The sequence below is a fragment of the Ovis aries genome, chromosome X (genome assembly GCF_016772045.2).
Source record: "Ovis aries strain OAR_USU_Benz2616 breed Rambouillet chromosome X, ARS-UI_Ramb_v3.0, whole genome shotgun sequence".
Taxonomy (NCBI): Eukaryota; Metazoa; Chordata; class Mammalia; order Artiodactyla; family Bovidae; genus Ovis; species Ovis aries.
The window spans coordinates 13,959,166-13,985,186 of record NC_056080.1 but is presented as its reverse complement, the minus strand read 5'-3'; the positions used below and the strand labels follow the sequence as shown (position 1 = coordinate 13,985,186).

General features: G+C 39.3%; 1 protein-coding gene across 1 annotated transcript; it reads right to left on the bottom strand.

The window, feature by feature from the left end:
* Window positions 1-1,251: 1,251 nt before the first annotated feature.
* Window positions 1,252-24,256, bottom strand: ZRSR2 (zinc finger CCCH-type, RNA binding motif and serine/arginine rich 2). Its single transcript, XM_012106277.5, has 11 exons — window positions 24,193-24,256; window positions 23,727-23,806; window positions 20,236-20,326; window positions 14,936-15,044; window positions 14,502-14,588; window positions 11,666-11,704; window positions 10,964-11,082; window positions 6,179-6,392; window positions 5,282-5,337; window positions 4,248-4,357; window positions 1,252-2,219 (listed from the first exon to the last, which is right to left on the bottom strand). Exons 1-11 carry the CDS (start codon window positions 24,231-24,233, stop codon window positions 1,759-1,761), a joined length of 1,407 nt encoding a protein of 468 aa, XP_011961667.2. The 5' UTR covers window positions 24,234-24,256; the 3' UTR covers window positions 1,252-1,758.
* Window positions 24,257-26,021: the final 1,765 nt, after the last annotated feature.

Genomic DNA, 26,021 nt, shown 5'->3' with positions numbered 1-26,021 from the left:
TAGTTGAGGGGCTGCCTATTAACTACAGATAGGAAATGTGACATAAAAATAATGTGGAGTTTTTTTAAAAGTATACTCATTTCTGGAATAAAATATCTTTATAGGAAAATAATAAAAAGGATATTTAAGAAGGAGGAAACAACTACCATATCAAATGAAGTTGCTAGTCTGCTAAAAATAAAAGATGTGTGCAATTTTTAATACGTATGTGTAGATTTCAAGAGCCTCTAACAATGCAGGTGTCTCTTCACTGAAAACAGGCCTATGGCAATGTAGAGTTGCAATTTTTGAATCATAAATAGTAATCAAATTATAAATTAAAAAAAATACAAGTTTAAGTTCAAAGGAATACACAAAAGACTAATAGATATTTAACAGAGTAATGACCCAGTCACTTGAGGGAAAAGTCAATTACCTTGAGAACAAGCTGATGTTCATCTTTTTTCCTTCTTGATCTATTAAAATGAATGTTCAGCTTTGAATGCCACATTTTATTATCTCATCTGTATTTAGGAAAGGATTGAAAAATTTTGAATTTAGTGAGAACTGTTCAGTATTAGTGAATCCTGTAGATACTTACAGAAATTTTTCAATAATTTTCCAGGCATTTATATTTTGAAACAAATCAATTTTTCTTTTTTTCTTGGCTGTGCTGTACAATTTGTGTGATTTTAGTTTCCCAACCAGGGAATCGAACCCTTGGCTGTGAGAGCTAGGGGTCCTAACCACTGGACCACCAGGGAATTCCCTAATGTTTTTTTCAACAAGTTTTCTCTGAGCACTTTTTATCAGAATTGCTTTAGTATCTGGCATATTCAGCAATGAACTCTGTAACACAATACAAAATAGATGAATGCCCTAATGGAAAACTGTGGGGGAGAGGGTGGGGAAACAACTAACTCTTTAGTACTTTAAGAAAGTGAATTTTAAAGTAAAAAGCTGTTCAGCTATTAACATATAAAAAATCCAACAATAAGGGGCAAACAACCAAACTGAATGCCCATTAAATACAGAAAGTATTTGGCTTAGCTTATATGTACAGAGATAAGTAAACCAAAAAATTTTCCAAACTGGCAAAATAAACTGGAAAAGTAACTTGGCATAGGAACAGCAAAATTTATTGTTGACAGCATAAAATTTTTCGTAGTCTTTATGGACGGCAATTTGGAAATACTTTCTCTTGATATAATTTATACTATGACAATGATCAGAAATGGGTTAAAGTATTTAAGAAAATCCACCACAGGACTGTTTATAGCATGGGATTCTTTAATAGTGCAAAATTTAAAATAACTTAAAAATCCAACAATAGGGATGACTTAGTAAACATAGATCCACACTATGCAGTGAGTAAAACAGACTAGAGCTTGATGAAATAAGACAATGTTTGGTGTGAAAAAAACATGTCAACTACAGCCATGATCTTTGTGTAAAAAAAATGTGTGCACACTCATATACTCAGAAAAAAAGATTTAAAGGAACACTGCAGTGTTAACTGGTTATCTTTAAGGGTCAGGATTTTAATTTTGGGGCTGTATACATTTTATGTTTTCTAGGTTCTCTATACTAAACACACTGTGATTATCAGAGAATAAAAATATTTTAAAACAGGGTTCCAGTCTACATACAGTTTTGCCAGACTTGCTAAGCCACATGAGCTGAGAGCCCTCCATCCAAGTATGTAGCCGCCATAATAAATAAGGTGTACGATCACTGAAAAACACAGTCAGTTTATTTGGATTTGGGGCTCTGAAGAGTTCAGTCTCTGCTCCCTGACCTCCTCCCGCCACGGCTCCTGGACCTGGAGGAGCTCTGGCTGCGGCTCCTGCGGCTATGGCTCCGGCTGCCCCGTCCGCGGCTGCGGTCCCTTTTTCTTCCTCTGCTTCGGGAACTGTGCCTTCCCCGGCTTCTGGACCTGTGTTTGTGAGATTTCTTGGCTCCGTGACTACTCCTCCTCTTCCGGTCAGCCTCCCCGTTCCTCTTGTAGGAGTGGGCCAGCCCAGGGCTCCTTCTCCTCCTCCTCCTCGGCCTGCTGTAGTAGTCGTCGTGGGGGCCCAGCCTCGCCCTCCTCTCTGAGCTCTTCCCAAAGGAGGAGCCAGTCCGATCTGGAGATAGGTAGATGTCTCGATTCGCTTCCCAAAACTCATTGTTGGGATTTCTGAACACGTGAAGGAAGTTGCAGTGTTTCCCTCTGGGACACTGCTGTATTTCAAATAAACCTGCAATGGCACAGCAAGGGAACAGGTTTACTGCTGGCACTACATCCTTTTCACAAGGTACATTTCTGATGTTCGCTTGTGATAGGACTAGTTTCTCCTTACATACTTTGACCTCACAGTTTGGGTTCCCTGAATTTCAAAAATATTAAATGCTCTAACAAAAGGCACTGTGAAAAGTAATACATCAGAACTTCTAATTAACCAGAATGCCCCATTCCCCTACTGGGTTATGGTGTGGAGTGCAACCCAACCAATGGCAACCATATTATTTATTACTTTTTCTATTGTTTTACCATTCTGCTGACTGACAATGCAGATCCCTAACTAACACTGAAGAACCAGCCCTGGTCGGCAGTCCTGGTGGCAGCATGCGTTGAGGGCACGGTGGTGGGAGGATAGAACCACTGGCTAAAATAAAGAGCATGTTGTAAGTAGAGGATCCTGTATTTTCTTACATCTCAAGAAGATGATAAACACTGGCCTAATGCTTTATCAGGTGCTTTTAATATGAAAGACTTTTGTCAACAGTGAAATCTACTTGCACAGTTTAGAGATCCTTGAAGATTTTTAAACTTTTTTGAAAAAGTGGTAAATGATCTAAATATGTAAAAGAGTTAAACATGAAATACCTGTACACCATACACTATATACAGAAAGTCAGTCAAAATGGGTCAGAGTCCTAAACGTAAGCTATGGAACTATACATTCTTGGAAGAAAACACGCAAGTAAATCTTCATGGCATGGGCTGACATGGATTCTTAGATATGATACCAAAGCACAAGCAAAAAAAAAGAAAAAATAGATGAATTGTGAGTCATCAAAATTAAAAACTTTTGTGCTTCAAAGGACACCTTCAAAGTGAAAAGACAATCTATATAATGGGAGAAAATATTTGCAAATCATATCTCCAATAAGGGACCTGTCTGTAGAACATATCAAAGAACTCTTACAACTCAATAATAAAAAGACAAAAGAAAAATGGGCAAAGTATCTGAACAGACATCTCTCCAAAGATGATATACTGTGGCCAATAATCCAATAATAAAGACACAAAAAATGCTCAGTAGTTAACTAGTCACACTCAGAAGCACCTCACTGAAATCACACTGGATTCCTGGGAACTGACAAAGGTAACTGCCTTCATGGAGAAAACAGAGCCATCTCTTTCAGTCCCAAAGTCTTTAAGGTATAATGGTTCTTCTGGCCTGCCAAAGAAAGGAATTCTAAATGCCTCCCCCCCGCCCACCTCCCGCTTCACATGATTTTTAAGCGACAGCATCCATTAAGACCAGGTTTGCCAAAGATTCAGACTTTATAAATTTACAGATTTTGAAATAGAAGATTTTAAGCAAGCGAGTATAAAGTGAAGTGAAGCAAAGGGTAAGGGAAGTGGCCCCCAAAGGCACTGGCAGCTCCTCTCATAGCTTCCGGGGCACTTCAACAATAAATGGTTTGGCTAAGCCTATTTGATAGAAATCACAACAGAATGACCCCTTCAAAATTGCCAGCTACTCAAAGACTGACTCATTTCCTGATTCGGCAGCCACTATCTGATGAGTCAGTCTGACTGAATGTGCCCTGACCAGGTTCCAAAGCTATAATCAATCTCTAAGGCACAAAAGTTTGTATTTCAATAAGGCAGGAAGTGTTACAGGTACTGTTTTAGGTGGCAAAGATGACAAGGTTCATTAGGGATAAAGATGGGGGAAAAAAACATCTCAAGTGAGGACCCAATGAATAAAAAACATAGATACAACTTCTCAGGCTTCCTGCAGAGCCTAGGACTTTGAGCACTTACCTTGTCACCTATACACCATGCCCCCAGTCACTGCATCCATAAAGTGACCCACAAGGTCGGTTACAGGTCTAAAATGTGATGTACTTTATATAGTGGTCTCTGTTCATCTACCAGGTGAGGCAAAAGCTAATCTCCACTCCTTTAAAAGGTTGCTTTCCCCTCTCCCCCCAAGAATATCACTTTATATGACAGTGGAACAGTTGGGGAAAAAAAATCATGTTGTATTTACCACAAATTGCCATTTTCCATCGGGTCACTGGGCAGAATTCACACTGAAGCTGTCGTCCTGCGTACCACCGTCCATTAAACAGAGAAAGGGCTGCTTGGCATTCTTCTTCCCTTTAAACCACAAAGGATGTAACTTTATAGAGTAACTTTCTAATATGTAGATTAATCCTATCATTAACTAACTCTTCTATTTGTTTACCAGAGGGCCACCAAGCTCACTGCTTCTGTGCTACCTAGGGAGTCCTCATTACAGCATTCAAGCTCCTGAAGCTCACAATTTATTCAGAAACCTTTTTTTTTTTCTAACTAACCTCTCAGAGATTCTGATGCATGGAAACCAGCTTGAGTCAAAGCTTCTTAAACCAAAAGACTGGACCATTAAAAATGCAGAAGTGTTTTCCACTGTCAGTGCCTGTTCTTTCTCAGCTCAGATCGCTGTCCTTCCTATTACAATGGTTAATTTACCCCATTAGCCATGGCTCCTCGCAGGCAAACAACATGACGAGCATAAATGACACGCTAGCTGCTCTCTTAGCAGGCAAAATGCACACTGAAATTATTTGGGGCTTTAATTTCTCACTCTTTCGATTTATCCTTTTCTGTTCTCTATTCTGGTTATCCCTTTTCAGTTTGTGTTTTAATTATTAAAATTATATAAGTAAAAAATTCACTATATTGCAAAAGATTAAAAACTCTAAGTATACAAAGAATGAAATACAAATATATAATTTTCTAATCTTTTCTGTATTTCTAGATCAGCTCCTAATATTTACACTTTTAAAAATACCATGCAGGGACTTCCCTGTTCCAGTGGTTTAAAGACTCTGAGCTTCCAATGCATGGGGCACAAGCTCGATCCCTGGTTAGGGAACTAAGATCCTGCATGCCCTTCAGTGCAGCCAAAAAAAAAAAAAAAAAAAAACAACCCATGCATATGAAAGCTATATAGTCAGGGAAAAAAATCCCACATGTCAATGTAAGTCACAACACTGTACTGTGACAAAATGTGAAGATGTTTATGTTCAGAATACTTACGATTGATACTGAACATACACATTGCCCCTCAGATGAGGTTCCAAGTTGCAGCTGACCTAAGGAGCAACGAAGAACTGATTTACTAAAAAAAAGACAAAAACGTAAGGAAAAGAAGCCCTCCAGTCATGATACGTACTTCTGTCCAGGCCGACATTACCATAAGATGTTATCAATCAAAAATTTCAAAATTAAGATACTACCCCATGCTCACATCTATTTAAGGCATACTTCAGCACATAGCAGTGTTGCAGGCAATTACCTGATCCTTTTTTTGTTCAAAGATATAAAATGTTACACACATGCATAAAAATAGACTATTACAAAAAAGAAAAAAAATACAGAGACTAGTAATCAGCCCCTATATACATCACCCAGATTTAATACTAACATTTTCCATTTTTGACTGAGCATGTTTAAATACATAAAACATGAAAGACCCAGTTAAGGCCCTTCCATCCTGTTCTCCCTCCTCCATCATATAGATCAGCACTCTCCTGAGGTTGGGCAAATCCTTCGCATTCCAAATACACCCAGACATGGGCACCCCTGTCTACATAGACCCAATACCCACAGCGCACATATACATGTGCATGCATGCTAAGTCGTTTCAGTCTGTCCGACTCTGCGACTCTATGGACTGTAGGCCGCCAGGCACCCCTGTCCATGGGATTCCAGGCAAGAATACTGGTGTGGGTTGCCATGCCCTCCTCCAGGGGATCTTCTTGACCCAGGGATTGAACCCACATCTCTTATGTCTCCTGCATTGACAGTTCTTTACCATTAGCACCATATACGTGTGTCATAAAATATATATATTTATGCATGGACATGACATAGAGGCAGAGCCTGCGCCCTCGCTTTCCCACTCCCTCCTTCACGTGCACTGCTCGTGCCCACCTTAAACTGGATCACTTTTCCCACATTCTTGAACTCAGGGAGCACGTCATCATAGAAGTCCAAGAACTGCTGGTAGGTTTCCTCTTCGCTGTACTCCAGGCTTGCATCGGGGTCATAGTCGTCCCTTCTGCACTGCTCCATCCCAAACGTTGTAAACATGCTTTTAATAAGAAGGGTGGGACTCGATGTCGGGAAATTATGTTTACGTGAACACCTGCATATGAAGGAAAAACTTCAGCAGTCCAATGGTGAGAAATTACACATAAGATACCTGCATTAAACTGTGAGATAAAGACTTGAGCAACTTAGCTGTCTTGACTAAACTGTAAGATGACAAACCTCATTCAGACTTTAAATATCAACACTTAACAAAACTGTTCTACAGCTGACCTATATATTGGATCTCATTAAAATGTATTGTTGGGAATTATTTCCAAGTTCAGGAGTCATTTTAGCTGCCTTTTACTGAAATTCAGAAAGCCTTACAGACATGGAAGCACATGGAAAGAGGAGCTGCGTGGGCATGACAGACAGTGATGACAGGCACAGAGACACCATGTGTGGGACTCAGGACAACGTGAGAATAGTGCAATCCTGATTCCATACAGTCACCAACAAACCCAACACCTAGAGAACAGAGTATGCTGACAGTTTTAGCTAAATGGAATGCAGTTCATAGTTTTCATGGCATTTTTATATTATTTCCTCTGATCCTTGCAACCTGTTATGACAGCCAGGGCTAGTATTTTCTCCACTTTGAAAGAAAGAAAGTGAGGCCTAGAAAAGCACACAAGTTACCTGGCTGGGGAGAGAAGATCCCAGAGATCTGAGCTAATCGACAGTCCACTGCTTATGTGTTATATGATGTGCTAAATGTTAAGGAATTTCTCTTTTATGAAGGAGGTTGACCATTGTGAAGAACAATTTTCTTTTCAGTTTAAATTAGACCGGGTTGTAACTGAGTAATTTTTTACAAAAAAATCTTTCATATGAGTTTACTTTCTTATTTATTCTTTCTCCTCAAATAAAATGAAGAGGGGAAAAAATACAGTTTAAGATTCCAAATCATCAAATTTTCCTGATTAAATTTCTAGCTTAAAAATTACAACAAAATTTTTAGAAAAAAACCCCAAGAACTCTTGAAGAAAAAAAAGTTGAAGAACAAACCAAGTGTTAGAAAAAAAAAACAATGGCCCTGAAATGAATGTTTAACTCATGTTTACTTTCCACTGTCTGTAACATACATCTGTACACCTGGCTGAGACAATGCACAAGAATGCCTTGCACATAACATGCCCAACTCAGAAATGTGCAATCAGTGCTCATTAATGTGAAATTTTCTAGTTTTCAAAGGACTCTCCTAGATTATTCAGCCAAAGACTTAGTTATGAAATCCATCTTCCCAAGGACAAGTGCCCACAGAAAAAAGAAAAGGAATCAACCTGGTTGGCAGTGTTAGCAGAACCAGAATTTTACAAGTATGAAGCACATACAGAATTAAATGAGAAACCAATTTAACAAGGTTAAAATCCTCATGGGATTCTTATATCTGAATAAACTGGGCTCTAGTACCCAGGATGTCAAATGAACATTTGTGAGTTTTGGAACAGTGCCAAAGTCCCCGTCTAGGGGAAAATCCCACTTGGCCTGGAGACAGTCCACATAGTATGAGTGTATTTAAGGCTAGTTCTACAGCTTATACTGAAAATTCAGCTAAGACAAGGGATACTTGGGAAGGCAGTCTAAAGCTGTGGTACCCAAACCCCTGTGATTCTTAGAATCATCTGGGAAGAGCTGAGATTTCTTTGGTCCTGCCCTAGACCAATCTATTCAGACCTCAAAGAGTGGGGAACCCATGTTTTCAAAGTAACTCTACACGTGGTCCTTAAGGTCAGTCATATCTAGGGACTCCTGGTTTAGGCCACGCTATTTGCCCATTAATAATAATAATAATTATTATTTACCCATTATTCAGATCCTTGAATCAAGTAAGACTGCCACAAAATCAGGTAGTTGGACATTACCTTAACTGGAAGGTCAGCCAATAAATGGCATGGGTCTCCAAATGCCCCCTCAGGTAGAACTGACTATGCCTCTTTTTCTCTTCTCAGGGGAGAACTCCAGGCACTCACTACCTTTGTTCTTTATAGAATAAAGTTACACACTAAAGTTAGGCTCTGATTATTTACTGAAGGTCTTTGTGAGAAATATTCTCATGAAAATTACATATGCATCTGTTAATAAAATATCCATGAAAGTTACTGTCCACCTTCCTACTCAGTATCTTTATACAGTATTTTATGGGAAAACATTTAGACTCTGATGCCTACAAAATCTGTCATTCCAGAGATCCCACTCATTTCCTTTTTGGTAAAAACTACAAAGCTCATTGTTGTGTGGGATGGATATAACTCCAAAGTCAAATGTACTGTACATTCACAGTAATGCACTTCTCCTTTCCTTGCTATTTATTTTATTAAACAGTGTAGTAGACTATGAGCCTTCTTTAAACCACTTTTGGAAACAAGTAAGGTATTAAATAACCACTCTGGTCAAAGAATTTTACTTTTCACCAGTGATTATGTTCTTTAAGGACCAACAAACAAACAAAAAAAAAAACCTGAGCTTCCCTCCAAGCTGTGACTCTAAGAAAAATCAACTCTAGAAAGGTTCTAGAATTGAATATTATACTAACTACAAAAACAAAGCGACCAAAGAGATGCTTCGGTTATGCAAATGTGTGCTTATGTGACAGACCTCAACAGAGAAGGACAGTTGCATGATCTTGAGCAAGACACTGGGGCTCTCTGTGGAAGGGGAGCAGCATCTTTGTTTGAAGGGACGGTACTGGATTTTGTAACTGCTAGTTTCACGGAATCTTATTTCACAATTCATCACCTGAGTGATGAAAATATCCAAATCAGTACTTTTTAAAGTACTTTTTTTGATAGTTGCGATGGTGAAATGTCACATGCCTATGAAAATATTAAGAAATCTTCACAAACTAATCTGACTACTGTCAATATTTCCTTGAAATGGCTCTCAGGGATGAGTTTTGAGAACCTGACAGACCATTCCCCTTTTCACAATTAAGTCCTGTCAACCAATTTCCTGAAACCCTTTAGAACATCTTCCCTTCTCTCACTTATGCCCAACAGAAGAAGAATCCAGAATCCGATGACTGCAAGCCTTCACATCATTACTACTTTGATGAAATTAAACATACATTTGGGAAACGTTTCTAAGGGTACGAAGGGGGATAAAGTCTTTCTCTCTTCCTTTTCCTAAGGAGCCCAGATCCTCAAGAGGAGGCTTTCACTACTGACTGGATTCTGTGAATACTTTCACAGACATTCTGGGCATATAGCATCCCAACTATAAAACATAAAAGGAGTCACAAATCCTACATCAGTGACTCTCAATCCTGGGGCATATTACAAATACCTGAGCACATTTCAAAAATTAGGGTGCCCAAGTCTCAAAAACTCTGATTTACTCAATTTGAGATAAGACGTAATTTTTTTCAAGCCTTCTAGATGGTTCTAGTCGGAATCTAGGGTTGAGAACCACTGTTCTTAAAAACTGTAAAATGATGTAATGGCTTAAATTTTAAAAGAAAGAGAAAGCTAGAGAAGGTTCATATTTTCAAAGAAGGAAATAAAACTCACAGCATGTATAACTTTATGAATAAAATAAACACGAGAGACAACATACAGTTTCTCATTAAATACATATGAATTTGCCAATTCATATCCCTTTTTATGATGAATAGGACACTAAGATATAATTAGATCTTTTCTTCTGCAGAATGAAAAGTAATAATTAGATTTTGCCTCAGATGGATTTATTCGCCATTATGAATTATTTATCCACTTTAAGTTGTTCAGTCATAAACAAGCCAAATTATAAAAATCATCATTGCCTGCCATACAGTTGATATTTAAATATTTGCCAAATGAATCAAAACATCAACACTTAGTTTTCTAAGTGAATGTCCTGTTTTAAAATCATTGATCCAAAAGAGGCAGGGAACCAGAGGGTCTCAGAGAATAATGGCAACAGTAACAAAAAGAAATTATCAGCAAACACTCAACGCTTGCCATGGGCCTGCCACATTTGACCTGTCGACCTGCTTTCCCTGAATTCACTCATTTCAGCCTCACAACTGCCTTGGAGTTGGAGAGTACTACTTTTAATATCCACTTTACAGATGAGGAATCTAAGGCACTAAGGACTTAAGTAACTTTCTCACTGCTATAGCCACTTAAGCCAGATGCTGAACCCTGCGTCTGTTCCTCGATCAGAGCAGACTGAGAATGTGCACTAGAATTTTTCTCTACTCACTCAGATCCTGTCTTTCACAGACATCCCTTTGGGCATGCCAGTTTTTAAAGCCTCCTTCGTGCACAGTATTTGCCATTCAAAAAATAAAGCCAGGCTGCTCCAGTCTTTTGAAATAGATTTCCTCATCCCAGTTCACCCATGTGGACCAATTCAAGCGCAGGAAGAAAACAAAAGTGAAAGGTCCTCAGACAGCTGTGGGAGGAATGAAAAGGAAGCCCTGCCAAAGAACTGGACCAACTTACCCGGGGCGGATGGGGAAGAGGGTGTCAGGGAGCAGGGGACACTCAGCTTGGGGAACTAGAGCAGCAGCAAGAACATAGCAGAGGCCTGACTGAACATGAACATTTCAAACTCCAGCCTGTGCCATTCTCCAAATGGGAACTTGGAAACCTTGATGTTTTGAGTCACTTAACTCTGACACAATAAAACAAAATTGGTTACCGATCTCCGAATCTGCACGCTCCTGTTTTACTGTAGAATGGACAATTAGCTCGATCTTTCTCCATTACTCTTAATTCCATGGGTGGTTCTGGGTTTTGCCATGTGGCACCATTTTCCAACTGTTGAAAATAACCGTGACTTTATTTGATGTAAAAATCCATAAAGAATTAAATGTTTAAAAGGTATTCAAATATTTCAGTCAAAAATAAAAACAGATTCCTGTAAAAATATACACATTTAAGTTGTGCCACACAATCGAGACTCTACAAACAACTGTCATGAGATGTCTCCCCTGGCTCCTGGGCACTGTCTAGCATCAGGCATTGCCTCGGCTACCAGGAGCACTCACCAAGGTTTCCCTTCTGTCCATCGATTCTGAAAAGAGTCAAAGGACTTGTTAGGGAACTATCCCTTGATTTACTCTGAATCAAGTTAAAATATCCATTGGGGTGTAAAAATGTGTGAGGCTGATTACACATTCTTTAAGGACTATAAACAAGTCCAGTCCACAGGGGTGATTTTTGCTTTTGTTCATCAATTCACTTTTGTTGTTGCTGTTGTACAAATTACAGAGCCTCAGATGTGAATCCCACATTCAGACGGGATCTAAGTAACTTACCACAAAATTAACATTACTGGAAGTAGAGTTTTTAAAGAAATGTTCATTGGCCTCAAATTGTTAATGAAAGGTTTTAGAAATACCTCATTTTCAGCCTGCTCCAGCATCTTCTGCACAGCTTCCTACAAATGGTGCAAACATAGGACTAATGAAAACCTTGAAGTCAGGTAAGTCATATCTGGTTTATCTGGTTAAGAATCTCATGTATAACAATTAAAAAAAAAACCCATCACACAAAAGGCTTCAGGTTGTAATTTGCTTTCTATAGCACAATCTTCCGAAAAGCTTTCAAAAGACATACAGCTGAGAATCTTCATTCAACTAGGACATTAAACAGCTAACATTTCAAAACATAGTCTTCTAATAGTTTCAGTAAGAGTAATATTTAGCAGATTTGAACATATATTCCACATTCTAGTTTTTAAGGTGAGGTACTAGTGAATATCATAAAAGACAATGGTAGCTGAAACATCACAAACACTTAACAGATGCTACATTATGATATGAACAGTAGGAACTGGGATTGATGAAAAATCTCAAACTTTCTGATAAGGCAGTATCACAGTTCTGCACTATGCCAGTAAAAGTTGACATCCTTGGCATTTAAATAAGCTTTAAATTATGTTTGACAGACTTTTCCCTAGCTCCTTAAAATAATACATAAAAGACTTATGTCTAGCTGCTTATTTGATTAACTACCTGGCCATGTAAGGGTCCTTAGTAACTTAATGTGCTCAAAATGGAACTCTACTCTTCCCTACTCCTTACCAATCTAAATGCCTCATCTCAAACAGAGCTGCCATGTGCCTACATGCTCAAATTAAAAACATATGGCTTGAATTCTCTCCTCCTTTCCCCTTCCTGCCCATTCAGCCTACCAGCTAGAGTTCCACTAACTGCCACAACTCATTACAAATCTGTGTACTTCTCTGTATTAAGCATCAACTGCCATCCAAACCACCATCATGTCCTGTTTGGAGCAACAGCCTTCTAATTGGTCACAACAGTTCTACTCTTGCTTCCTTAGTCATCACTCCCAACTGCCACCTGCTATTCTTTATACAAAAGTTAGAATGATCTGTTAAAGGTAAAGATATAAATTAAATGAAGTCAGTCCCTGCTTCAAAACCCTTTAATGGCTTCCCATGACACTTCAGGTAAAATCCAAACTCCTCCTTCCCACCCAGGAGGCCTTACATGAATGATCCTGCCTACCCTCCTGAACTTGGGCCCACCTCTGCCACTCTCCTCTTTTTGGTCTCTAGGATTTAGGCACCCTAACCTCCTTTCAGCTCCAGGCTCAGACTTCCCTGCCTCTGCCTGGAACCCTTCTCCCCAAGATCTCTACACTCAGCCGTCAGTTCACACATCGGCACCTCCTCAGAGCAGTCTTCCTTGACAGGCAATCAATTGAAAGATGTAGTTTCCTACCACAATCAGTCTGTCATGTGACCTACTTTCTTTCTTTATACCACATACCATTACCTTAAAGCACCTAAAATGATCTTTTTGGTTACTTATCATTCAGTTTCCCCATCAAGAAACTGAACGCAATGAATACAGATCTTTGTAGCTACCCTATCTCCAATCCCAGAGAAGCATCTAGCTCACAGCAGAAAACTCAGAATGCAGATCCCTTTATATATGCTTAGAATTGACTTCATTTTACCCACTTCTCATGTCTCAGCAGACTTTCTTTGAAACAAAAACTTTAGCTTTTATCTGGTGCCAGAAAAGACCTCAATTGAAAAACATTTCACTATTAAAATAGTTATTACTCTCTCTCTAAAAAAAAAAAAAAAAGACAAGCTCCAAACGATTTTCCTGCCCCCTAAAAACCTAGCATGATCTTGCCTCATCTGGAAAGCAGTACTCAAGTAAGGGTTTTTTAAATTTACACTGGAATTAACTGATGGCTTGAGACACAAGAAACAAAGGTTGCTTCTACCCCATTATGACTAGGATGTAAACAAATGCATTTTTCCCACCAGCAGGTGATTACCCAATTTTATGCTATTCAAATGTAGCAATATCACAGAAAAGATACATCCTGATGAATCAGTGAAGGAAAGATGAGCTGTGATATCTTTGAAATAAATGCACTGTTAAGGAATAGCAGCAAAATAGACCAAAGCAATCCTTAAAAACAATCCTAGAAGATACAGATACATACAAATACCTTAAGATTCTTTTTTCGTGTGAACAACGATGTTACTTACAACTGTCTTTAGAGCACAAGTTAGAAAAGAAGTCAAAACTTAATAACAAAAAATATTTCCTAATCTCTCAATACTTGAGCTTCTGATTTCTTTCAATCTATTAGTTCTTGCTGACATGTCCAAAGTAGTGAAGTCTCTTACGAATCAAACAAAGGTGGAAACTATAAAAAATAATATTCACTAAGTCAACCCATATACAACAAAACCTCAGAAAAACACCGTCTGCTGTGGAATGGTACAAAGTGTAAAGCAGGGGTCAGCTTCCTGTTTTTATCAATAAAACAATAAGGTTTTATTGGAATTTGGCCACAACCCTTTATTTGCATGTTACCTATAGCTGCTTTCATGGGACACTGGCACTGTTGGATGTTTTCAACAGAGACCATACAGACCATAAAGCCTGAAATATTTACTCTGACCCTTTACAGAAAAAGCTGGCCAATCCCTAGTATACAGGATAAGATAGGTAGAGTTGGGGGAAAAAACCCTTAATTTAAGGCATCTGCCACAGCAAACACCCAGAGAAAAGCATCATAAGAAAATACTAGTGTATATCTAAACTAAAAACATGACTCTTTCTAAAGAAAAAACCAAGCTCAAACCCAGATATGCCTATAGCTTATTCTTCCACCCCATCATCCACCCCATCCACCCACTAAGAGGATACGCAGTGCGTTTATCCTCCTGTGACAGGCATCACCTCTCTTTCTTTCTTCTCCTGTAGCTTCTGCTGCTCCTCTTCTCTCTCTTTTCTCTGCTGTTCTTCCCATTCTTCCTTTAACTTTCTCTTTACAGAGGGGAAAAAATAAAAAGAAGAAAGGTAATTTTTTTCACACTCACGTTTTTAAAACATTTGACATATGGGGCAAATAAATGAAAAATGTTAACATTGGTAAAATGTATAACATCCCTCCCCCTCTTTTATTTGGCTGCACCAGCTCTCAGTTGCAGCACGCAGGATCTAGTTCCCTGACCAAGGACCAAACCCAGGCCCCCTGTATTGGGAGCACAGAGTCTTAGCCACTGGACCACCAGGGAAGCCCTAACATCTGGTTTCTAAAGTTCAAGGTATGTAACTCTTACTGAGAGTCATTTTGGTTAACTAGTTAATTGGTTATCTGATTAATACCATACCTCTTGTTCTTCCTGCCGTTTTCTAGCTGCCTCTTCCTTTTCCTTCTTTATTCTGAATTCTTCTTGTGCCTTCTGCTCCCGCAGCAACCATTCCTCATGTAATTTTTGCCTATTGACGTAATGATGTGATCAAATAAAAGGAATGGGCGCTAATCCACAAATACATCCACACATATATGAAAGTAAAATGACATTTTGTGAATGATGAAAGTATCATGAAAGATATTTTCTAGAAAGCAGTTAAGTAGAGGTAAGAGGACCAGGATACATGAGTAGTGATCCTGGAAAAGCACTGCATTTTAGCAACTATCCTCCTAGAGGGAAACAGTGTAAAATCATTACTTCTACATTTCCTAACTGTAACATCTTTAGACAAACCAATGACACTCTAGCTTTCTCTTTAGGTTGGCCACAGTGATGTTTCAGTTCAGTCGCTCAGTCATGTCCGACTCTTTGCAACCCCATGACCGCAGCACACCAGGCTTCCCTGGCCATCACCAACTCTCGGAGTTTATCCAAACTCATGTCCACTGAGTCGGTGATACTATCCAACCATCTTATCCCCTGTCGTCCCCTCCTCCTCCTGCCTTCGATCTTTCCAAACATCAGGGTCTTTTCAAATGAGTCAGCTCTTGGCATCAGGCAGCCAAAATACTGGAGTTTCAGCTTTAACATCAGTCCTTCCAATGAACAACCAGGACTGATTTCCTTTAGGATGGACTGGTTGGATCTCCTTGCAGTCCAAGGGACTCTCAAGAGTCTTCTCCAACACCACAGTTCAAAAGCATCAATTCTTCGGTGCTCAGCTTTCTTTATAGTCCAACTCTCACATCCATACATGACCACGGGAAAAACCATAGCCTTGACTAGATGGACCTTTGTTGACACAGTAATGTCTCTGCTTTTTAATATGCTATCTAGGTTGGTCATAACTTTCCTTCCAGGGAGTAAGCATCTTTTAATTTCATGGCTGCAATCACCATCTGCAGTGATTTTGGAGCACAAAAAAATAGTCAGCTACTGTTTCCCCATCTATTTGCCATGAAGTGATGGGACCAGATGCCATGATCTTCGTTTTCTGAATGTTGAGCTTTAAGCCAACTTTTTCACTCTCCTCTTTCACTTTCATCAAGAGGCTCTTTAGTTCATCTTCACTTTCTGCCATAAGAGTGGTTTCATCTGCATATCTGAGGTTATTGACATTTCTCCCAGCAATCTTGATTCCAGCTTCTGCTTCTTCCAGCCCAGCGTTTCTCATGATGCACTCTGCATATAAGTTAAATAAGTAGGGTGACAATATACAGCCTTGATGTACTCCTTTTCCGATTTGGAACCAGGCTGTTGTTCCATGTCCAGTTCTAACTGTTGCTTCCTGACCTGCATACAGGTTTCTCAAGAGGCAGGTCATGTGGTCTGGTATTCCCATCTCTTGAAGAATTTTCCACAGTTTATTGTGATCCACACAGTGAAAGGCTTTGGCAGAGTCAAGAAAGCAGAAATAGATGTTTTTCTGGAATTCTCTTGCTTTTTCGATGATCCAGCCGATGTTGGCAATTTGATCTCTGGTTCCTCTGCCTTTTCTAAAACCAGCTTGAACATCTGGAAGTTCACGGTTCATGTATTGCTGAAGCCTGGCTTAGAGAATTTTGAGTATTACTTTACTAACGTGTGAGATGCGTGCAACTGTGTGGTAGTTTGAGCATTGCCTTTCTTTGGGATTGGAATGAAAACTGACCTTTTCCAGTCCTGTGGCCACTGCTGAGTTTTCCAAATTTGCTGACATATTGAGTATAGCACTTTCACAGCATCATCTTTTAGGATTTGAAATAGCTCAACTGGAATTCCATCACCTCCACTAGCTTTGTTCGTAGTGATACTCATAAGGCCACTTGACTTCACATTCCAGGATGTCTGGCTCTAGGTGAGTGATCACACTATCGTGATTATCTGGGTCGTGAAGATCTTTTTGTATTGTTCTTCTGTGTCTTCTTGCCACCTTTTCTTAATATCTTCTGCTTCTGTTAGGTCTATACCATTTCTGTCCTTTATTGAGCCCATCTTTGCATAAAATGTTCCCTTGGTATCTCTAATTTTCTTGAAGAGATCTCTGTCTTTCCTGTTCTGTTGTTTTCCTCTATTTCTTTGCATTGATCGCTGAGGAAGGCTTTCTTCTCTTCTTGCTATTCTTTGGAACTCTGCATTCAAATGGGTATATCTTTCCTTTTTTTCTTTGCTTTTCGCTTCTCTTCTTTTCACAGCTATTTATTTGTAAGGCCTCCTCAGACAGCCATTTTGCTTTTTTGCATTTCTTTTTCTTGGGGATGGTCTTGACCTCTGTCTCCTGTACAAATGTCACGAACCTTTAGGTGCCAATAAGTGAGTAACATCCAGCTTTTCACATTCAGAAAGTATTACCCTTCCTATTCCATGCAGTTTGAAAGTGCCAAATGCAGGACTGTAGCATGACAAAAACCTGGCATCTCCTGCTCTAAACCCTTGGACTGCTACTCTTTACAGTTCAAAGACTTGGTTTGCCTCAAGCAAAAGAGAACTATATTGTGATCACGTCTTTAAAATAAAGCTTTAAGAAACGATGACAAAGAGTTAAAAAAAAAATGAGTTGGTGTCTAGTTTATGCTTAGAAATGACCAGTTATAAAGAGTGATCTTGTATTACAATGGTATCTCAGATATCCAATACCACAAGTTTCCAACTTAAAGACAGGTTATATTTCAAAAGTTTATTAGCCAATTTGGTGTTCAAAAACCTTGACTGTATATTGTCCCACTGAATTTATTAAAGGAAAATGAAATATGAGAAACTGTACTATATTACTTCAGGGACATCAGGAGTTAAATAAGGTTTTATGTCTAGTCTGGAGACCCAACCACAATTTCAAATACTCAATGGGAGAAAGTATTCCATTTCCTACTACAGATTCCAGGAACCTATCTTTTAGCCATGGTAGAGACTGGCATGTTGCATATGCCAGCGTTTCTGTGTATGTCATGGGGTATATGTAGATGTTTCAGTGTGCAGAACTCTGATTCATGAACTGCAGTATTTTCAAATAATTATCCTGCTTTTCAACAGTAAAGTATTATGCAACACTTACAGGAATAAACAAATATTAATGGAACACAAAGACACATGTATGTGATTTAAAAGAAGCACCTAAGTAAATGGGGAAGCAAAAAAAAAAAAGACTTCCCTATTTCATACTATACATATTATCCTCATCTTAACAGAAATCTCTAATAAGAACAACCAGAGTTATTATAGCATCTCCTATCTGCTCACACTATGTTAAGCACTATACACTTACCACCTCATTAATCTCATTCAATCTGCTCAATTCTACGTAGTAGGTACTATGATTATTATTATATTTTTTGGCTATGCCATGCAGCATGAGGGATCTCAGTTCCCCAACCAGGGAGTCCTAACTACTGGACCACCAGGGAAGTCCCTGTTTATGTTCCTATTTAGGGTGAGGAAATCGAAGCTTAGAGAGATTCAGCAACTTGAACACAGCTAGTAAGTAGCAGAGCCAAGAATGGAATGCAGATCTGGCTGAATTCAACTCCATGTTTCCCGTCACTACTACCTTTTTTTTTCCCCAGCATTTTGATACTTCCACCTACTTATGTGCTTAGGTAGGTAATAGGAATTAATTACAAGAAAAGAAGCAACATTACCAGTGAACACACTAAATAGCTGGAGAGGGTCTATCAAGTTTTTTTTCCTTTAAAATATTATTTATTTTTTGTTGTGGCAAAGTATATATATCATAAGACTTACCATTTAAGTGTACGGTTGAGTAGCATTAAGCAAATTCCTATTACTGTGTACTACTTTTTAAAAAAGCCCAGAAAACAAAACAGTACTCCCTGAAAAATACCAAAAAAAAAAAAAAAAAGAGCAGAATATTTTTGTCATCTTGTGCTGGGGAAGGCCTTTTAAAGTCAGACACCAAGGCCAGATATCATGATGAAATTGACAACACGGAAATCAAATTAATTAACTAACACTAGAATCTAAGTTAGGACTGATGACAAACGGAAAACATATATATCACACACATGACAGATATAGGATTAATATCCTTAATCAAGTAATAACATTGCCTATATAACAAAAAAAATGTATCCCCAAAGAGAAAGGTTTAAGCAATCTACAAATAGATATTATATAAAAAGATACTCAACCTACGAATTAAGTAGAATATATCTGAACTCTACTCAATACTCTGTGATGATATATATGGGAAAAGAATTTTAAAAAGGAGTGGATGTAAGTATACATACAACTGATTCACTTTGCTATACAGAAGAAAGTAATGCAACATTGTAAATCAACTGAACTCTAATGAAAGGTTTTTTAAAATGTATATTTGAAAAGATGAGAAATAACTTTTTACTATAGAAGTTTTAAGAACTGATAATGCGTATTGTGACTGACAGTATGGAGAGATGGGCACCTTGATTCACTCTTGGAAAGGTGGGAAACTGCAAACCGGGATGCTCTTTCTACCTGCATAAAAGTGCATTTTATGTGCACTTTTCCTCTCGGCATTTTTCTAAGGAAATAATAGGACAATACCAAGGATATATAATCATGGATACTCGCTGCAACTTTTTTTAATAATAGTAAAAAGCCTGAATGTAAATAAATAACAAATAGTAAATGAGAGTAAATTAATAGTACCATGGTAAGTGAATGTGATTTAACAGTAACCAATATTTATTTCGAGAACTAAACATTCATCAGTAGAGAACTATAAATTATGAATAGGGAATAAATTATGCTAGTCATACAATGGATACTGTGTTGCTACTGAAATGGTTGATTAGATCTTTGTATCCACACTGAAGTAAATGTCCTATACACTTAGCAGAAAAAAGCAATCTATAGAAAAATATGTATAAATATCCTCCCACGAAAGAAATAAATATATATATATATATTTTCATCTACAGTTTCTTTCTTACCTTCTTAACAGTGGCTATCTTTAGGTATGTGGAGTTTATTGAAGTCTCTTCACTGTTTACACTTACTAATTATATGGATTTTTTTCTCAAAAAACATTTACAACTTAGCAAAAAGAGTGAAAAAACTATTTTTAAAGACAACATCTTATTTCAGCCCATCAAGTAGAGATTTAAACAGCTTATCCAGGGTATTTTACAAGATCTATTTTGTATAAAATTGTGTAAAGAAGACCTGGCCTAGTTAGTGAAGACTTAGGATATTCAAGTAAAAGAACTGGGCTTGCAGAAAGAGCTTCAATCAGTGCTGACCTCTCTCTCTCCAACAGCCTCTCTTCTTCTTCTTGTTCTTCAGTCAAAGCATCTGCCACTGCCTCCTCTTCCTCCTCCTTCTGTGAGAGTCCTGAAGGAATGTAAATGTTTTAGGACACTATCCGTGTATTACAAAGCCTTGGTCAATAATTCCAAGAAAAAAAATTATATACAATTTTTTATCTTTACAATTATGGTACAAACCTCTTTTTAAAACTTTCTAACAATAAAGGGACCCCAACCACCCAAATTGGAACAATGTGAACACTGAAAAGAACAATTATGGTAGTAGATTAACACATTAAACTGATATCCCCTAAAATGGTGAGATATGGGAGGGAATATCCATCTTTATAGAAGAATGGCAACTGAAAAATGTAGACAGACTTAAGTAGAATAGTCCTCACTGCTGTACCCCACTGTAGGAACTAACTGTTGGGAGGAGGATATTTATTTACACTATCTCAAAATACCAGCCTACAGATGAATACTAATTACAAAGGGGGAAATATCTATTACAGTGGAGCCATCTGATTGGCAACACTTTGACCACACTTCACATCACTAGGAGTGGGACAGCTTGACATGAGAGGCCCCCAGATGTATGCAATGAGAGCTATATAGCATCAGTTGTGCAATATTTTTTCATAGTGTACCTGAAGCTACTCAGGAGAAGATGTACTAATCTAGAATGCAGGGCATTCCACAAAACTGGCTTGAGCTTTTCAAAATAATCAAACTTGAACTGGGAAAGTTTACATATGGTCTGTATATCATATTGCTGAATTACTATTCCTTTATTTGTTTAGTATTGTGGCCTTATTCTTAAGAGATGCAGGCTTAAGTATTTAGGCGTGAGGGCTATGTATATGCAACTGCCATGCAAAGGGTTCAGAAAAAATTTGTACACATGTGTCTATCTATCTATATACAGAGAAAGTAAGGCAAAATGTTAACAACTGACAAACCTAGGCAAAGGGTTCATAATGTCTACTGTACATCATGGATGTCTACTGTCACAATTTAAATTTGTGGGGAGAAAAAAAGGAGGAAAACTGAAGTGATCTTATGGAACTATAACAGAAGATCTCAGGCTAAAAGGAAAAAGATACTGTCTTTTTAAATACATTAAATACTTTAATACATTAAATACATTAAATACCTTTAAATACATTAAGTATTTAAAAAGTGAAAAGTGTTAGTCACTCAGTCGTGTCCAACTCTTTTTGATCCCATGGACTGTAGCCCGACAGGCTCCCCTGTCCCTGGAATTCTCGAAGCAAGAATACTGGAGTGAGTAGCCATTCTCTTCTCAAAGGGATCTTCCTGACTCAGGATCGAGCCTGGGTCTCCCACACTGCAGGCAGATTCTTTACTGTCTGAGCCACCTGGGAAGCCCATATTAAGTATAGGTCTAACCAAAGGCTCACCTAGTCCTAGATAACTACAGTACTGAAACACTGAACGATGCAGTGGTTACAGGCACTGGCCGTACATGCAGTTGAAAATCCATGTATAACTTTAAAGTCACCCCTCCACATTCACAGTTCTTCCATATCTGCAGTTCTGCATCCTTGGAGTCACCCAACTGCAGACCATGTAGTACAACAGTATTTACTACTGAAGAAAATCCACATATAAGTGAACGTGCGCAGTTCAAAACCCACGCAGTTTAAGGGGCAAGTGTGTATCTAACTGTATTATACATGTAAGTATATATGGAGTCATTCTACAGTTTTCCAGCTTCCTTTTTTCCTTCGTGTTACCTTAATTTCTGATAATGCAGCTTATTTCAGGTTATTTCAAATAGAATTGGGTGCTAAAGAAGCTACCTGTAATAGAGAGGTTGATAATCCAGAAATTTCTACCAATCACTTGCCAATTCACTCTAGAGCAATTCTTACAGAATATTTCTATATTGTAGTCTTCTGGGTAATGTTTGGCCATCCAAGTGTGCTACAACCCAACAGCAGTGTTTGGTTGACCATAGTATTCATGAAGCACCACTAAGTAAAAAATTGTGAGCTGGAGTAGGCCAAAGCAGGAGCAGTCATCCAGAGGCAAGTGCTTCATTGTGGCTCTGCCATTAACCATATATAATCATGAGCAGACCAGTGAGCTGCATCCTTCAACTGACTAAACTGCCAAAGGACACATCCACTTGCCTATTCATAGAGGCTCACTCCAAATGCACTTTACAAAGTTAAAAGGGAATAAAAAATATCAATGCAATACATTGGAATTGAAGTATATAAAGCAAAAGAGAAAGACTTTTAAAAAGTTGGGGCATGTTACAAGAAAACAGGTTAACATAGTAAGGAAACCGAGAACTTTAAGGGCGGTGGGGAATTACTAAGGGCATCAAAAATGCCAATCTACCCTGTTTCTTTTATCCCTGATGTTTTATCCTGTCTCAAGTGGGACCAGTTTTGAATTAAAAAAGAGATAGTAATACAGGCTGCAGGGCAATGCACTGTTCCTTTCATTCTAAATATCCCAAGTATTGCTACTCAAACAGTTTCTGGGCAACTCTAATGATAAATAAAACCTCTATGGCTATTTTTCTCAAGGCCCCAAAGTCCTGGTTCCTTGAGGCCATGGTCTGTGGACTTCAAGAATTGTCCAGGATAATTTACTAGGCATATTTTGGTTAATGTATATGACAACCATTATAACTCAGTACTCCTGTGTGATTTCAGTGCTTCCATGTGCATTTATTACTATTATATAACTTTACAACTAAGGTCATTAAACAGGTAGGTTTAATAAACAAACAGATTCTGCCATGTGAGGGCCAAATGACACCACCACCAGTACAGATGAAGGTTCCCACAGTATTTTAATAGGAAGAAAAAGTGATAAATAACCACATGGCAATAGTAGTAGTAGCATTCCAAACTCCACTCAGTACCATATTAATGTCCTGAGCATCTGTTTCCCATCATCCCTAACATTACATAAATGTAGATATAGCGATGTCGGTCGAGTGGTTAAGACTCCGCATTTCCACTGCAAGGGACATGAGGTCCGTCCCTGGTGCGGGAACTAACACCCCACATGCCACGCAGTGCGGCCAAACCAAAAGCCAAGTTAAGTTTCATAATTAATTTCATCTGTATGTATTTAAATAAGATCAACAAGGGGTCTCTCACGTTAGTGTAGTTTGAGAAAAACTTGCAAAATGTCTAAACCCCTCGAATCCTGCTGGTTTTACAAAGAAAAATATTCGCCGAATACTTACTATGTGCAAGGGCTGTGCTAGCTGCTGTAATTCATGATGCCTGCACCTGTAATATTAGATACTTTATAAATACTGATTCACCATGACTTCTTCCCCCTCGAGTAAGTACTTTTACCACTGTTTCTGATATGGGTCTAACAACTTTTTGAGGGGTCGTGGCCACAAGCAACTATGTATTAGATAACAATACTTGGACGGGAGTCGCGGGGGCAATTTAATACACAGAAAATAAGATAAGTAAGTCTATTACCAGAGTCTCTCAGTCGAGCGAGTTCCTGTCGCCGTTTCTTTCGTTTCTCCTTCTTCAGGGCAGCCCTGTACTTTTTGTGGCTGGAAAAACAAGACACACACTCCAGCGTCAGCGGCCGCAACTGCAGCGCTGCCTGAGCTCCCTTCTCCGCGCCCAGCGACAGGAACTCCAACAGTGAAATCTTGCTTCCCGTGTTTTAATTACAGAACATGCCTTTACCACCGCCTCGCCATCCCATGCGCACACGGCAGGTCTTCTCCATGCCCCTCTGCTCCCCTTCTCGCCTCCCTGAGCCCACAGATGCCCACTGGTAATTCAGGCGCGCCCAGGGAAAGGATAGAGCTGCTGCGATGGCTCGTGTGCTTGGCCCAGCTCCCCTTTACTTCATGCTTGCACATCTTCCATGCCCAGCCTCGGTCTGCTCCGTCCCCTTTTCTCTCAGCTCATCTCTCCTAAACCAGCTCACCTCAGCTTCTCCAAAAACAGCATATTCTCGGGCGCCGCCATCTTGCCAGCGCCGCCACGCCCACGGGAGCCGGCCGGAAAAGGCGGGCTTGAGGACGTGCGCAGACGCAGTTGCTGCGCGGCTTCTCGGGCGAGAGTGGAGGGGAGCGTTTCTGACCTAAGACTAAAGGCAGGGGTAGGTAGCTCGTATTCCAAAAGTCTGCACAACTAAATGTCTCCTTCCCGAAAAAGGAGAAGGGGCACCTACCCTCCCCTGTAAGTAGTTCTTCTCTCCTAGCGCTTCCCCAGTGCGTTATCATTACCTCTTCCCAACTCATTGTGAGGTGTTTTGTGGTCAAGAAGTTAGTTACACCTCTCCTTTTCTCGTCATCCATTCACGAAGCTTCATCGTACACAACGCGGCTAGCCTTTCTTTCCAGTCCGAGGCTGTGCCTCCATTCGTGGTTCCACTTATTGTCGCCTTAGACAGAGCCCTACACTCCTCCCCCTTCCACTGACACCTGCCGGCTCTAGAGGCTACAGAGGTGCAACCTCTGCTCCCAAGGAATTTCCAACCTAGAGACAGAGAAGGACCAATTCACAGATAAGATTGTGTATTATAGGCAACTCAGTTTACATTACAAAGGCCACCTGGGAATTCAAGGAGAGCTTTCTAATGCCTGAGTTGTTTTGAAGGCGGTTGGGCTAACCCGCCTGCCAATGCAGGGAAGAGACGTGGGTTCAATACCTGGGTGGGGAAGATCCCCTCGCATAGGAAATGGCAAACCGCTCCAGTATTCCTGGCTTGGAGAATCCCATGGACAGAGGACTCTGGTGGGCTACAGTCCATAGGGTAACAAAGAGTCTAACACTACTGAAGCGACTTAGCACACAGGCACGAAGGGCTATTACTTCAGGTGGAGAAGGCTGGGAATGGAATTGCAGGTAAATCAGCACAAGCAAAGGCACTGAGCGATGAAACAACGTGGAGTCTGCCATAACCGCGAGAACTTCGGCCATCGAGTATAAAGGGCAATATGAGAGTATCAAGAATAGATAGAGGTGGCTGGTGCTAGGTTATGGCGAAGGGCCATTCCCAAAAGCTTTAATTATGCTCTGTAGGGAATAGGGAACCCTTGCAAGTTGAGTTGAGGCTTTTGTGATCGTATTTGTGTTTTAGGTAAGTGACTGGTTTGCAGTATAAAGGATACAGCCGGAATAAAGCAATCTAGGTGAGAGGTAACAAGGAATTAAACTGGGACAACAAGAGTAAGAGATTGAGAAAGCAAAATCAATCCTGCTAATAATTAGACGGTGGTTTACACACATAAGACCAAGAAAAAACGTTTCTCCCAAGGACACATTGCAACTGCAAAAGGATTAACAATCCCCTTCTTTTAATAATTGGATAACTTCCTTCCTGGCTTGTCTTTGTTCCTCCCTCATCCAAATCAAATTTACTGAGATACCCAATTACTAAGCTGCCTGTTTCCCTACTCCCTCCCTGAAATCATACAGCAGAAGCCCAAACTCTTCATAAACTCTGCCTTACTCTTTCTTACAAAGACACTTGCATAATAAACAAGGCTCCAAGGTGGCCTTGTTCAGCTCAGTGCATCAGTAATTAGGAAAATAGACTTTGGAGTTGGATGGACTGGGAAACTACAGCCTTGACTATTTGATCTTTTTTTTTTTAAATCTGAGTCCTAACCAGTAGACTGGCAGGGAACTCCCAGTTCCTAATGTTTAGCCCTCAGTTTTCTCATCTGTAAAAATCAGGGAAATGCTATATGTTGGCATAGTGTCTGGCGATAATTAGTGTCCCAGAAACATTAGTTGTTATTAATAGCA